The following is a 14,154-nucleotide window of genomic DNA, read 5'->3' on the forward strand; positions in this document are numbered from 1 at the left end:
TGTAATAACACAGTACCTGAAATGAGGACATCGAGGATCCTTTTGCTCATTTAGAGTTTAAAAATGTACCAGACACCTTGTACATTGAATCACCTGCATTACAAGTAGCTACAATGAATGAGAGGAGACTCCAAATGTTTCTTTTATCATACTCAAGGGTAGCAAAGTAAAATTTTAAAACATACAACATTTGGACTCTCCTCCAAATTTGAGACATTTGGTTACCCGCCCCCCCCCACCCACCTCCCCCCACTGACGGCATGTGCTTTCCTAACTATACAGGGATAGTCGGGGGAAATTAGTGTGTTGTCAGTTCACGTATTCTTAGATTTTCATTATAGGTCAGAATTTATAAGATAGAGATATTTAAACTGAATTCTCCTAGATAACTCCAAGTTTCCTGTCCAGGTGACTAGTTTTCACAACAGAAGCAAAGAAAAGGGATCTTCAAGCCACCGTTAAGAAAAGGGATCCTCAGGCAGCCCAGGTTGCTCAATGGTTAGCGCCTGCCTTCGGCCCAGGGCGTGATCCTGGGGTCCTGGGATCGAGTCCCGCATCGGGCTCCCTGCATGGAGCCTGCTTCTCCCTCTGCCTCTCTCTCTCTCTCTCTCTCTCATGAATAAATAAAATCTTTTTTAAAAAAATCACTAGTGTGTGGTATTGAGCAGCATGCTGCCAGACTCAAGCTAGACGCTCCATGGCCTTTAACCACCAAAGAACAGAAGTATTAGTACGTGATGTTTTCCACTTCCCAAATGTCCTTGCTTCTAATATAAAAACATTAAAAATGAAAGATTCAGACCTGATTGACATCATATACAAAAAAGGCTAGAATAGAATGTATTGGTCCAAATCAAAATTCACTTGTCCATTCTTCTAAGTTCCTATCTTAAGAGAATAACTCTCTCTGAATAACACTGTGCCCTGGAATCCCACGTACAAATGTTCTCTACTGGATATTCCAGTTGTCTTTCCACTTGCGACCATCCTATTTCTGATACTTGTGGGAGGTGCTAACCTCTCTATCCCCAGGTAGATGAGACCAAAGGCGTATGTAAGTTCACTGCTGTCCTATGACCATGGGGAGACCCTAGTTTAGGACAGAAGACAAAACTATGCACTGTGGAGAGAACTGGAAAGAACCTGGATCTTTCATAACTAAATGAACCAACCCCCTAAAGCCTATCTCTGTACCTTCCAGGTACAAAAGTCAGTAAATACCATTATTTTTAAGCTAGGTGTCAGTCATTGTTTTACAAAGGGAAGTAGCAACAACAATCCAAACCCCTAGTCATTTTAAACACCAAAATTCGTTTTAGAGCTCCACCTACTACGCAGAGGAAGTAGATGGACATCCACCCTACCGACTCTATGGCTAGAGGTAGCCGGGACTCATCAAGAATAGATAAAAATATAAACTGAATACTCTTTACACCCACAGCATTTTGATGATGGCTGGTGGTTGGTATTAAAATTCAAAAAATAAACCAACAACAGAGACAAAGAACAAAAAAAAAAAAAACTGTGTTTTTTCACATTAAATAACTTAAAATGTGATTGGAGTTTCACCAAAAAAAAAAAAAAAAAGAAAAGCCTAAGTAACAAATAAGAATAGAAATGGAGTATCAATGGCAGCAGACAGGACTTCACAGGTTTGGTGTGGGTCAGTCAGTCAGGATGGACGGGACCTTTAATTTAGAGACGCGGAAAGAAATGCAGAAGATGGCAAATGGGGTAAAGGATGAGACTCTGTAACACAATTTAGGACACAAAGTCAGCGCTTTCCATTGAGAGCTTGTAAACACCATTTCAACCTGTATTTCACATTTTCTACCCTTCAGTTTTGTAGAAACATGGAGCAGAAACATCTGCTCTTCATCTCATCTCTGTAAAAACTTTTTGTCAATGAAGATGGGCTTCCACAGGCTGAAGACATTATCATTACTCAAAATGGTCTGGAAGCGATGCTAACGTCATGACAAAGTAAAGTCTGTTCCGGCATACTTTTTATTTTTTATTTTTTTTATTTTTTGTCTTCTGGCTGTGGGAACGCAGAGATCAATACTCTCCAACACAAGAATTTTGCAGTGAAATTTTCATTTGTAACAAACAGAAGCGAAAGGCCCTTAAGCCTGCCCTGTCACTTTCAGTTTAGGAGAAAATGCACTAATAAACTCTTCCCCTTGGGTCATTTTTGACAACAGGCAATACTATGCCAGCTCTTATTAAAGACTATTCATGTCACTGCCCCAAAAATTTCCTTTAAAATTACCATCTTTTGTATCAAAGTAACAGGATGTCAGCTTTAAAAGTGCCAATGAGAGACAGGACCTGTCACCACGGTTGATTCTCAGCACTATTTTAGCACCGGGATCGCTGATCTCAAAGGGCGGGTTTTTTTGGTTAACAATATTTCTTTGGTGGTTTATCTAGACAAACAAGAAAATGCATTGCTTCATATTCGCTTTCAAATAAAACAACGAGCAAAATATCACCTCTAAGTATTAGAGATGTAACCACCTACCTAAAATATGTTGAAAAGAAAAGAAAGCCCCCAAAATTATCAAAGTATGTTTCTAAAAGGTTACTGGACTCCGGATAGCAAAACTGAAAGCACCACTGTATTTCAAACCCACAGGTATCACAGAAAACCCGAAATAAAATGTAGGTTAAACGGCCAAACTTTGGAAAAGAAAAAAAGTCAAACTTTTCTATGAAACCCAAAGATTCCCACTTGTCAATCTTCCTGAACTATGCATTGCACAAGTAATGCTCCTAGAGCAGCCTTCACGCATTTGTCTCCAGGAAAAGTAAACCACGCGTTGATAAAGTGATAAAATCTACTTTTTGATTCAGATAAACAAGAGAGATCTTGTAACACCAAAATAAATCTCTTCTTTTAAAACACACACACATAAGACAACTATCCAAGAAAAGGAAATGGAACTTTAAAAGGGAGCACCCGGATAAAAAGTTCAACTGTGCTTCCTATAAAGTGCTGAATACACTACAAGACCACTGCCTCAGAAAGGGGTGTGCAGGTGTATAGAGACGCACACGTATACACACCTGTCTGCATACATGCGCGCACATACGAGTAACCGCGAGGTGGTCAAGTGCGCTCTGCACCATTAAAGGCCACCAGCCCCTGCAGGGCTGCCATCAAATGCACAGAAGAGCACCCTTCGGGATTGGCGAGCCCCAAAACTCAAGAGCACCCCCAACATCCTGCCCCCATAGCCTAGTAACCACTGGGAGCACCGCCCCGGGACCCTCAGGCCTTCCACCGTGGGCTCAGGTGAGAAAGAGGCTACAGCAGGCTCAAGAGAGACAGGTAGACCAGCATCTCACACGTAACAATTGTCTCCCGTGTCCCTTGCCTCATCGCTGATCACCAAGATACTATCCTGTTTTCCTATTACTCAATTATCTGCGACTGTGATTTCATGAAGTTGAGCAGATGAGAGGAGCAGACTCTAGAGACACAAGAGAAGTCTTATTTAATACAGAGTCAGACCCAATCTACAAAGATTGACTTCTAAAAAAAAAAAAAAATGATCTCTCAAGACAGAAGCCTGACAAAGGCTGGTAGCATTGTTTAATCTCGAGAACGTGAGATAAAGCTGGGGTGGACAAGGAGGAGCCCAGCATCAGGACTCAAGCAACACAGGGTTAAGTTCTGGCTCAGTCAATTATGAGATTTTTGTGGCTCTGGGCAATTACCAAATAGTCTGAATTTCAATTTTCCTCTCTCTAAAGCATTAAAGGTTAAAGTATTAAAAATCAAGTAAATCTTAAAATGAAATAATGTGTGTAAAAGACACTGGATGTCAAGCATTTAAAATAGATTAACTTGAAGATGGATAGATCGTATGTTCTCCTTCCAACCTCCGGGCCCTGACACGTGCCTTGGTCTCTGCGCGGCACGTCTGCTGGCACCCGGACCACTCGTTCCTGCCCCCACATCCACATCCCTCACCTGGACAACCTTTCTCAACCTTCAGATCCTCTCTCAAAGAAAACTCACTCGTGAAGACCTTCCTGGATATGTCGGATAAATCTCAGTTCAGGTTAGACCTTCTTGTTAGGATCTCCTAAACTCCTACCTACCTATCTATCTACCTCCCTATCATCTATCTATCTATCTATCTATCTATCTATCTATCTATCTATCTACCTACCTACCTAGCTACCTATCTATCTACCTATCTATCATCTATCTACCTACCTATCTACCTACCTACCTATCTACCTATCTATCATCTATCTACCTGTCTGTCTGTCTATCTATCTATCTATCTACCTATTTGAGAGAGAGAGATAGAGAGAGAGAAAATGAGCACAAGCACGGGGACAGGCAGGCGGAGAAGCAGATCCCCACTGAGCAGGGAGCCGGATGTGGGGCTTGATGTCAGGACCCCGGGGTCATGACCTGAGCTAAAGGCAGACACTTGAGTGACTGAGCCCCTCAGGCGCCCCAGGATCTCCTAAACAACTTAAGGAGACCTTGGTAGTTTATACTTATTTACATCTGTGTCACCATTGCTTGCTGCTGACTTGTTGAGTCTACTTAACAGAGCTGTATTCCTCTAGATTTTCACACAGATAAGCGATCCCTCACGTCTGAGGGTTCCGTTCCACAGCCACCGGACCACCGTCACTAAGATTTTAATCGTCATCTTTTTTGAGTGTTTATTTTTCTTCGTAACACATACCATAATTTGCTGCTACATTTTCAGTAGTCTTCCACATGGTGTGCCTAACATCCCTCAGGGCTGAGCTCTACATGGTCGGGGGCTCTGCATTTTATTTACAATTTTATCTCCACAATCTGGAACAGTGTGTATATTCCATAATATCAGGAACCCAGTAACTTCTGAATGAAGTTAATACACATTGTGCACTCAGGCTTGTTTCCCAATATTCATCGCAGATATATACTGATACGTGATAACCCCTCATAATTCCTCCGGCAACTCTAGTGTGCAGAAATGTCAATGAGGCGGGTGCCTGGGCAGCTCAGTCAGTCAGGCGTCTGCCTTTGGCTCAGGTCATGACCTCAAGGTCCTGGGATCGAGTCCCACATCAGGCTCCCTGCTCCACAAAGAGTCTGCTTCCCCCGCCCCCTCTGCTTGTGTGCTCTCGCTCGCTCGCTATCTCTATCTCTCTCTCAAATAAATAAAATATTAAAAAAAAAAGAATATTAATGAGGACCACTTAGCAAGTCTAACTTTCTAAGATCCTCGAGGGGGTCATAGTTGGTGAACTTCACATCCACCACCACCGGGTTTTGATTCTGTTAAAATTTACGGATCTACATGGGGATAGAAACTCTGACCTTGTCATGGCTACAGTGCTTTGAAGAAAAACACTGTACCTGTGGAACTATTTTAAACAAGAAAAGCAAGCCTAAATTAACATGAAAACTAGACGGTAGCAATATGGAATAAGGGTGTTTTTTAAAAATATTTTTATTTATTTATTCATGAGAGACACAGAGAGAGAGAGGCAGAGACACAGGCAGAGGGAGATGCAGGCTCCCTGCAGGGAGCCCGATGTGGGACTTGATCCTGGGACCCCGGGGTCACGCCGTGAGCCAAAGGCAGACGCTCAACCACTGAGCCACCCAGGTGTCCCAAGGAATAAAGGTGTTTTGCATGGTTCACCTTATTAGAGCTTTTTAAAATAGATTCCATTCTATGGGAAACACTTGTTAAAACCTTGTTCGACAGATAATACAACGGTCTTACTTTACCTGAAGACATCAGCAGAACTTTTATATAATTTTTTTAGTGACTTGAGATGAAGAGCAACAGGTTCAAAAATCAGTCAAAATATCTACAAGGCTGCTTTTGTTCTAACGAAGCCAAGCAATTTCATGAAGTGAAAGCAAAGCAACCAACCTTACCTCTTACAATAAGTTGAGCGAAATTGGACACCCCGGAACCTCGTTCTGACTGAGTTACACAGCGATACAGATCCTGGTCAGTTTTTGTCACTTCCTGCAATCTAAAGGAAGCAGCAAATCTTCTGTGATTGATGTTCTTAGTCTGGGCTACTGGGATATCTTCTCCATTTCGTCTCTGCAAGCAGAAACCAATCTTTAAGAAACAGGTTCTTAACATTTCCATAAATCTAAAGCATCTTAGCAACCGATTTCTGTGATAAACTATTCTTGTTCCTAAATTAGGAGGAAAACGTCTAGGTAGCCCCACAAATTTTTACCACTATCATTCAACCCCCCAAAAGCATGGAAATAAACTTTGGTATCCGTTAGGGGCATAGCACTGGCATTATAGCTTACTACTATTTTCCACGAAATTGTTATTAGATCAGAATATATAAATTAACAGAACAGTTAATGGCCCCTTGGCATATGATTCACTGCCCCCCTCCTCCTTGAGTATATGCAGGGGGACTTCTTTTAGCCCTTATTCTATACTGCACGTGCTATGTAATAGGTTTGTCCCCATGGGAAGACCAAGAGGATGCCCAATGCAACTTAGTATTCGAAATGTGTAGCATATGATCTGCCACAGAATGACAATAAAATACTGATGAATAATTTAGAGTCAAACCAAAATCTGTACTCTGCAAACTTTATCTCTTTGGCACTAATGACAGCCAATTTATACCATTTAAGAAAAGTAATCAAAAGAACCTAAATGCTAATAGCATATCTGTCAACTTACAAAATGAAATACTGAAAAGCATATTTATGATATCAGGGTACCTCACACAAGACAGTAAGTGTAAGCTATAAAGGAGATGGTTGAAAAAGTCAACTATAATAAAATTTATAACTTCTGTACGTTGAAAGACATCATAAATAAAGTGGGGAAAAAAAACCCCACGAACTGTGATAAGATATTTGTCATGGAAATAATCCATCAAAAGATAAATAGCCAGGTTATGTAAAGATCTTCTACAGTTCAATAAGAAAAAAGACAAACAACCCTATCAAAAAGTGGACAGGCTATAAAAAGAGAAAATGTGTTTGTCTAATAACCAAGAAAAGAGATCCTCAACCTAAATTTTAAAATGTCCATATGTCAAAGACAGAACAAAGGGCAAAGAAAAGTTGTAATGATGAGAAAGAACGGGTCACGAGCCTCAACCTCATCTCTTGTTGGTGAAATGCTAAATATCCCTGGTGTCCTTTCATACGACTTAAAACATGAATTCCTATTATTAGATGTGGAAAACAAAACCCCTAAAATTATTAATGGATGTTCAAAATATTAGACTCATTTTAGAAGATAATTTGCTACTATCTAGTAAATTTGAAGACGGAAATTCCTTAGCACCCAGCGGTCCCACTTCTGCATTTCGACATTTGAATCACTTTTGCACATGTGATCAAGGAGATACGCACAAGAATGTTGAACTCAGAACCACTGCAATATGGGAACAGTTCAATATGGGAAAGATCCAAATTTTCCTGAATAGTGGATAAGTCTTCTTTTTTTTTTTAATTTTTTTTTTATGATAGTCACAGAGAGAGAGAGAGAGAGAGGCAGAGACATAGGCAGAGGGAAAAGAAGGCTCCATGTACCAGGAGCCTGATGTGGGATTTGATCCCGGGTCTCCAGGATCACACCCTAGGCCAAAGGCAGGCGCCAAACCGCTGCGCCACCCAGGGATCCCTGAATAGTGGATAAGTCACCTGAGATTTATCCATTCAATAAAATACAACGTAGAAGTTTATGCAAACTAAAACCGCAGTGTGCTGGCAAAATGCTGAAGAGCTAGCTCTTAACCAAAAATAATAAACTGTTGATTTGTATCATGGCTCATTTTCTGTGGTGTAAATACTCCCACTGTGGCCACTTTCAAATTACCTGTGTAATATCATTTGACTCCTAAAATTACTGAAAATCAGCAATAGCAATCCCAACCAGCTCCACTATTCCTCTGGTGTGAAATACACATATACATGTTTAAACCCCAGATAAAATTCCTTAACAAAAATTAATACATGAAATAAAAATGCAAAATGTCAACTTCTTTTAAATTTGAGTGGTGGGTACATTAGTGGTCATCTTACTGTTTTCCATAACTTTTTCATGGCTGAAATACATTTTTTAGAAGAGTAAATAATAAAAGGATCATTCTATTACTTTCGTAATAAAGTTTTAAATCCTAAAACCCACCTCTCCACATCTGAAACGATGCATTTGTGCATACTATGTGGTATATATGTGCGTATGCCTATGCATACACACACACATTTACCTAAGGACCCAAAGTTCCAACTACAATTTTACCGTAGTTTATTCATTCAGCTTATTGTTAATTCTTTCCTTACCCACCTATCCCATGATTTCTGCACTAAGATCTCTGATCATTCTCCTGGATAATAGTGAAGAGAAAACACAGCTTATATTCAGAAGCCCTAAGATATAAATCCATAAAATCAAGTCTAGATTCTCTTTCCCTCTCTTTCAAACCACACAAACAAAGCCCTTTACATATGCACCTTTCTGGCTGCCCTTTTTTCAATTACTACATCCTTTGATAAGGTCTTTCTAACCAGAAGGCACTCTTTATACCTGCAAGTACTCTCACTTCCTCTACCTCTAACTTATCCCTCCAGTGGTGCCCTCAACCTTTGGCCACCTTCCTCTCTGCCATTTATATTTCTCAGCTCTTCAAGACCAGCCAAGTCCGGTGGCCACCCTACCTTCTGAATTACCTTGTGCATGCACACACACACCCATGTCTTTTAATGCCGTGCCTTTCAAAAGCCCATCTTCTTCTGGGAAGAGATTCTAAGTACCCTCAGTGTTTCCATCTCAATCATCATTATTTCATCTTTCCACCTTAATTGCCATTCATCTCACGATACTATTTTCCTCCAAACTTTTCTTCTATGGCCTTACTCTCCTTCAGGGAAGGCCACCATTAACCAGTCCATCCCTTGGGGACCACTCCACCACAATCCCACTCACCTACATCTCATCTTCGGAATTCTGAGCATGCCCAAGTATCATTCTCATCACAGTTATCTACCGGGCAAAAATGTCCTCTCCACCATAGTCCTGTGAATATTATCATGATCCCAAAACTCACGCTGGCCTCAGTGATGCCCAACAGCCTCTTTTACTATCATAGAACAACCAAGTTCCCCTGCTACGACAGTTCCCTCTAGAACGACAACGGACCATGTGGTTCTCCCATTCCTTCAATCCTCTGCATTTTCAATGAGACCTTACTTGATCCTTTACTTTGCAACCAGACATCAAAGCCTCAATGACTGGCTTTTCTATCTTGAATTTCTTCTAATATATTATTTTTCTCTATATATGTCTAGGCCTAGATCTAGATAGATATAGATACATACTTTTTTTTCTCCTCTTTGTATACTGAAATCACCCTAAAGATAGGTTTTCTAGTCTTATTTGTATGTATATACATATATATTTTTTCTTCCATGCCATCACATATATTATCCTTTTTTAATAAGTGCTCAAGTTCTTGGTTAAAATGAATTAAATTCACTGATGTTTTCAGAGACAGGGATCACGTAAGCCTTCCTTAGGCTTTTATAAATTATTCTAACAAAAATATACTAACCATTAATTAAAATAATAATAAAGAGAAACTACATAAATATAGAACCTCAAAAGCATCTGGAGATCATTTATGCCAAGCTATTTCTGAACAATACCTTAACTTCGAGACATTTAGGGGCCTGCTTAAGATGATTCAGGAGTACACAAAGCCGATTATGTTACATTATGTTTATATTTGTGTTTATTAATATGTTAATATAACTGTAAAATATATGAGCTTATATAGGATATACATTATTTATATAATTAAAGGGCACAGTAGCTATACATGGTATTCATTTTTTGAAATAACAACAACCACTCATCATACCGTTATACCTTCATAATACTTAGGCTTATCTTCAATAACATTTAATAAGTGCCTCCATGTGCCAGATGGTATATAGGCTATTATCTTGGTTCTATTGCTGCTATCTCAAAAAAAACCTATATGATAATTATTCCCATTTAAAAATCATAAAATCAGGATTCAGAAAGATTAGAAATGTGATATGTAGCCTGTTAGTAGTAGGATTAAAACTCAAAACCAGGCTTAATGACACAAAATCCAGCAGTATTTCCTTTAACCTAAACCAAAGCTGCTTTTATTCACTTATATTATAGGCCTAGTCCAATGAATTGATTGTTTATTGTAAAGCCTTGATTAATGCATTGTACCAATGAGAAATATAATCTACTATACTAGGCATTGCATTATTTACTCAGCTTCCAGTAATGCATTACAGTTAAAAGTAGCAAATGATGACATGTACGTTTGAGAAGTCAAAAATAATGATAACTTTTCTTTTATAATCCAAAATAATAGACCTTTGCCTGACTACAAACTATCAATTTAGCAGAATGGGCAGTGCTATGAAGGAAGAAAAAAAGAATGTCAAATTTCTCCCTTATGCAGCCGTGTTTGCATATAGTTTTCTGCTTTTATGTTATTCAGTTCCAGGCTCTTTAGCTTGCTTTAAAGTTTTTTTATATGATTTCTCCATTTTAAGTATCCCCAACTCTGAGAAATGAACCACAAAATTATATGATCCAAGGATTATGACCTAACACGTTGCCTTTTTCTCTCCCCGACTTCCCATATCCTCATAATGCTTTCCTATTTGCTAGGTCTCCAGTACAGGTTGCTGAGACTTGTCACTTACCAAATAAGCCTGGGCAAGTTATGACATTCCCTAGTATTATTACCTCTCTCTTTAAGTAAGCTTCCTCATGCAGGCCATAGGCAGTGTTTATCTGACAAGTTCAGTTCCTGGCTTAAAGTAGTGTAGTGATAATATTGGTTAATTCTCAACATCTATAATAGCCAGGTTATTAGTCAAACCTCTTATACTCAAAGTATGCTCTACAGACCAGCAGCATCAGAATTACCTGTCAAACTGTTACAAATACTAAGTCTAGAGATCACTCTCAACCTACTGAATCAAAATCCACATTTTCACAAGATCCCTAGGTTAATGGGTCAAGACATTACAGCTTGAGACACACTGGTAGAAAGCAATCATGGAGATTCTATTCCTAATAATAGTGAAAGTGTTAAAAATGGGTATGTACCCTGATTCTGGCCAATGAGATTCGACAGAAACAGGCCAATTCACTTCTAGAAAGGTTATCACGTCTCAAGAGAAGACACAGTGGGTCCTCTTTCCTTTTTCTCCATGTTATGACTAAAACTACAAGAGCGGACTGGTCAATGTGAGAGAAAAGGTGACACACTGAGGATGGCACATTGAGGAGAAAGACAGAATCAAGTTCTTGATCAAGTGTCTGAAATGGTATCAACCACTGCTAGACCCCCTTTGCTCTTTCTGGACTTCCTGTTAAGGGACACAATACACTTGGTTTTATACCACTTTCGGCTTGAAATCCTAAAGTTAAAAATATGACACAGTTTCTCTCAGCTTTTCTTTTCAAAGCTTGAGAAACAGAATTAATCCAATTTAATTTAAAATTAAATAATGTAGCTCTTCGAATACTTGCAGGGATTATTTCACTCTGTTGACTTGAAGAAAAAATTAAATTAAATTTATCATTTTATTTATTTTTCACTGCCTTTAGTGGGCACATGATGATATATGATCCCTCCATCCTCTTAGAGCCAGAGAAACTGTTAAGAGGGAAACTGTTTCCCTACATTTGGTATTTAGGTTCCTGTTGAATACATTAAGAGGACTAAGAGGATGGCATATGATTTGTCAGTACTTGCCCTTTTGTCCAGAACTAAACTCAAAGTAAATTTGCACGATATAATTAACTAAGGTTGAAGTGAATCATACAACAATCCAGTCAAATTAATCCCAAGGAACTGAGGGTTCCTTACCAGGACTTGTCTACTATATGAATGCTTTTTTCTTTCTCATGAATTATTATTGTTGTTATTATTATTATTATTAAACAGTTAAACCAAGAATTTTAGAAACACAAAAGATTTTAATGACAAAATTAAAGGCTTAGAAATTTAGACATTTCTAAAATTAGAAACATTACTGCTTTGAGATAAACTTATTTATGTCCATTAGAAATTATTATATTTATTTCAACAGATTAAGCATTTAATAGAAACATAGTGTTCTAGGAAAATTACACTAAAATGACAATACTAAGTTGGCCAACATATTTGCCATTTGGCAATGAAAGGACTGAAGAAGGTGAATGGTACTTGACACAGGAAAAAAAGGTGGCAAATATAATTCTAACTTTAAAATGCAGGGTAAAAATGTACTGGGAATAACAAACTACTAGACTCAATCATTAACCAAGTGTAACAAAATGTAAATTCAGCTACTAAATAAGAAAAAAACATTTTAATCTACGAAGCACAGGTGTCTTTGCAGCCTTGTGGTATGAGGAGCAACATACAGGGAGCATGAGTAAATGGACTGAACCATGCCTGATGGAAGATGACCCCTAGGTTCCAGTCCTGAAACAATCATTTATTATCTTCACAATTCTCATTATATCTCACATCTCCACTTTTAATCTAAAATTGGGAGGGGGGGGGGAGCGGGTATTTATTTGTACCTGCTATGCAACACACATGGTGAAAATATTAATGAGATAATTGTACAAAAGTTCTCTTTGCAAATCCTAATAATAGCAATATGATAAAGAAAATAATCAAAACAATATATAGGTACATAACACATTTAATAACTGTGATGGTCTTTTGATCATTCAACTTGTCTAGGCTACACACAGTCCCAAGTTATTCAAACTAGGTGTCCCGGCAAAGGGATTTTGGAGATAGAATTGAAGTCTATAACCGAACTGACACTAAGTCAAGGAGATTATCCTAGATAATCTGGGTGGACTTGATTCAATTTGTTGAAATGTTTTAAAAGCAGAGCTGAGGCTTCCCTAAAGTTGAAGAAATTCCACCAGTAAGCAGCAACTTGAGTTTGTGCCTGAATATCCCTCCCAAGGGTTTGACCTGCTAACTTCAGACTTGCCTCACCAGCCCCACAGTCACATGAACCAATTCCTTGTAATGAATCCTTTTCGGATTAAGAAAAAAAAAAAAAAGAAAAACATATGTGTGTGTGTAGACACACATAGGCATACGCGTTTAATGTCTGAACACTGACTGATACAGATGGCTTTGTTACCAGAAATGCTTCTGGAAGACAGATTTTGTTTTTTAAGGATGTGTTTTCTGATCTGGTTTGGTTCTGGATTTCCTAGAACTGGCTCTCTAGACCTGATTAGATTTAGAGGCAATAATAATCCAGGGCATGATGTAATAAAGAGATGCAAAATATTACTGTGAGATATCCCTAATCAAATATGTATATAAGGTAAAGTTCTGGGTGACCAGGTATTTGTGACCTTAAAATATTTTAGACAAACTAAAGAATATAAAGAATGGAATTAGCTGGTTGCCTCAAACTACACCAGAGAAAATGGAGAATATAAAGCTTGTGAGTTTATAATTATAAAACTATACCATTCATATTAAGAGGGAAGTCGAGTAGAGCAAAGAGACCAAAACAATTAAACTATTACATTTGAGGGATTCCAGCAACTTGGTGGCAGTGGGATGACTTTTCACTCTTCCTGAATCTGCCACATAAAAAACAGAAGAAACAACAAGGGAAGGTAAGGGGGGGAAAAGGTCCAGACAAAGTAGAGATGAGAACAAAATCAAGAAATCCCAGAAAAGCAAGACATAACTCACAGAAACACAAGAGGTGATTCTTGAAATCGGGGAAGTTTTCCTTAACTCCACATCTCATTTTTAAGTTTCAAGACAACACAACTCACATAAAAATGAACAACTTAAAAGTATCAAGGTCAAATCCAACATAAAATTATTGTAAGTCTAAAATAGAAAAGGAGCAGAGTACAAATCCCAGAGTCCCTGAAAGTCAGGAAAATATGTCCACAAAACATCAAAACTGAAACCTAATATTTCAAGCCATGTTACAACACGTTAAGAAAATGACTCATGACATGAAAGAATAATATAAACTAATATTATTAAACTCATAAATGACAGAACTCAAAAAATTAGAAATGAAAGAAAAAAAGTAATATTAGAAATCTGATTGATCAGAGGAAATAAAATCAACAGGTGATGTCTTAA

General features: G+C 38.3%; 1 protein-coding gene across 10 annotated transcripts in view; it reads right to left on the reverse strand.

Moving 5' to 3' along the window:
• Positions 1-14,154, reverse strand: part of PTPRK (protein tyrosine phosphatase receptor type K) — a 547,287-nt gene that overhangs the window by 245,274 nt on the left and 287,859 nt on the right. For all 10 annotated transcript variants that reach the window (XM_077902655.1, XM_077902664.1, XM_077902657.1 and 7 more), the window contains exon 6: positions 5,909-6,083. In XM_077902655.1, coding sequence (XP_077758781.1) covers positions 5,909-6,083 — 175 coding nt within the window. The remainder of the gene's footprint in view (positions 1-5,908; positions 6,084-14,154) is intronic.

This window comes from Canis aureus, chromosome 1 (genome assembly GCF_053574225.1).
Source record: "Canis aureus isolate CA01 chromosome 1, VMU_Caureus_v.1.0, whole genome shotgun sequence".
NCBI classification, from domain to species: Eukaryota; Metazoa; Chordata; class Mammalia; order Carnivora; family Canidae; genus Canis; species Canis aureus.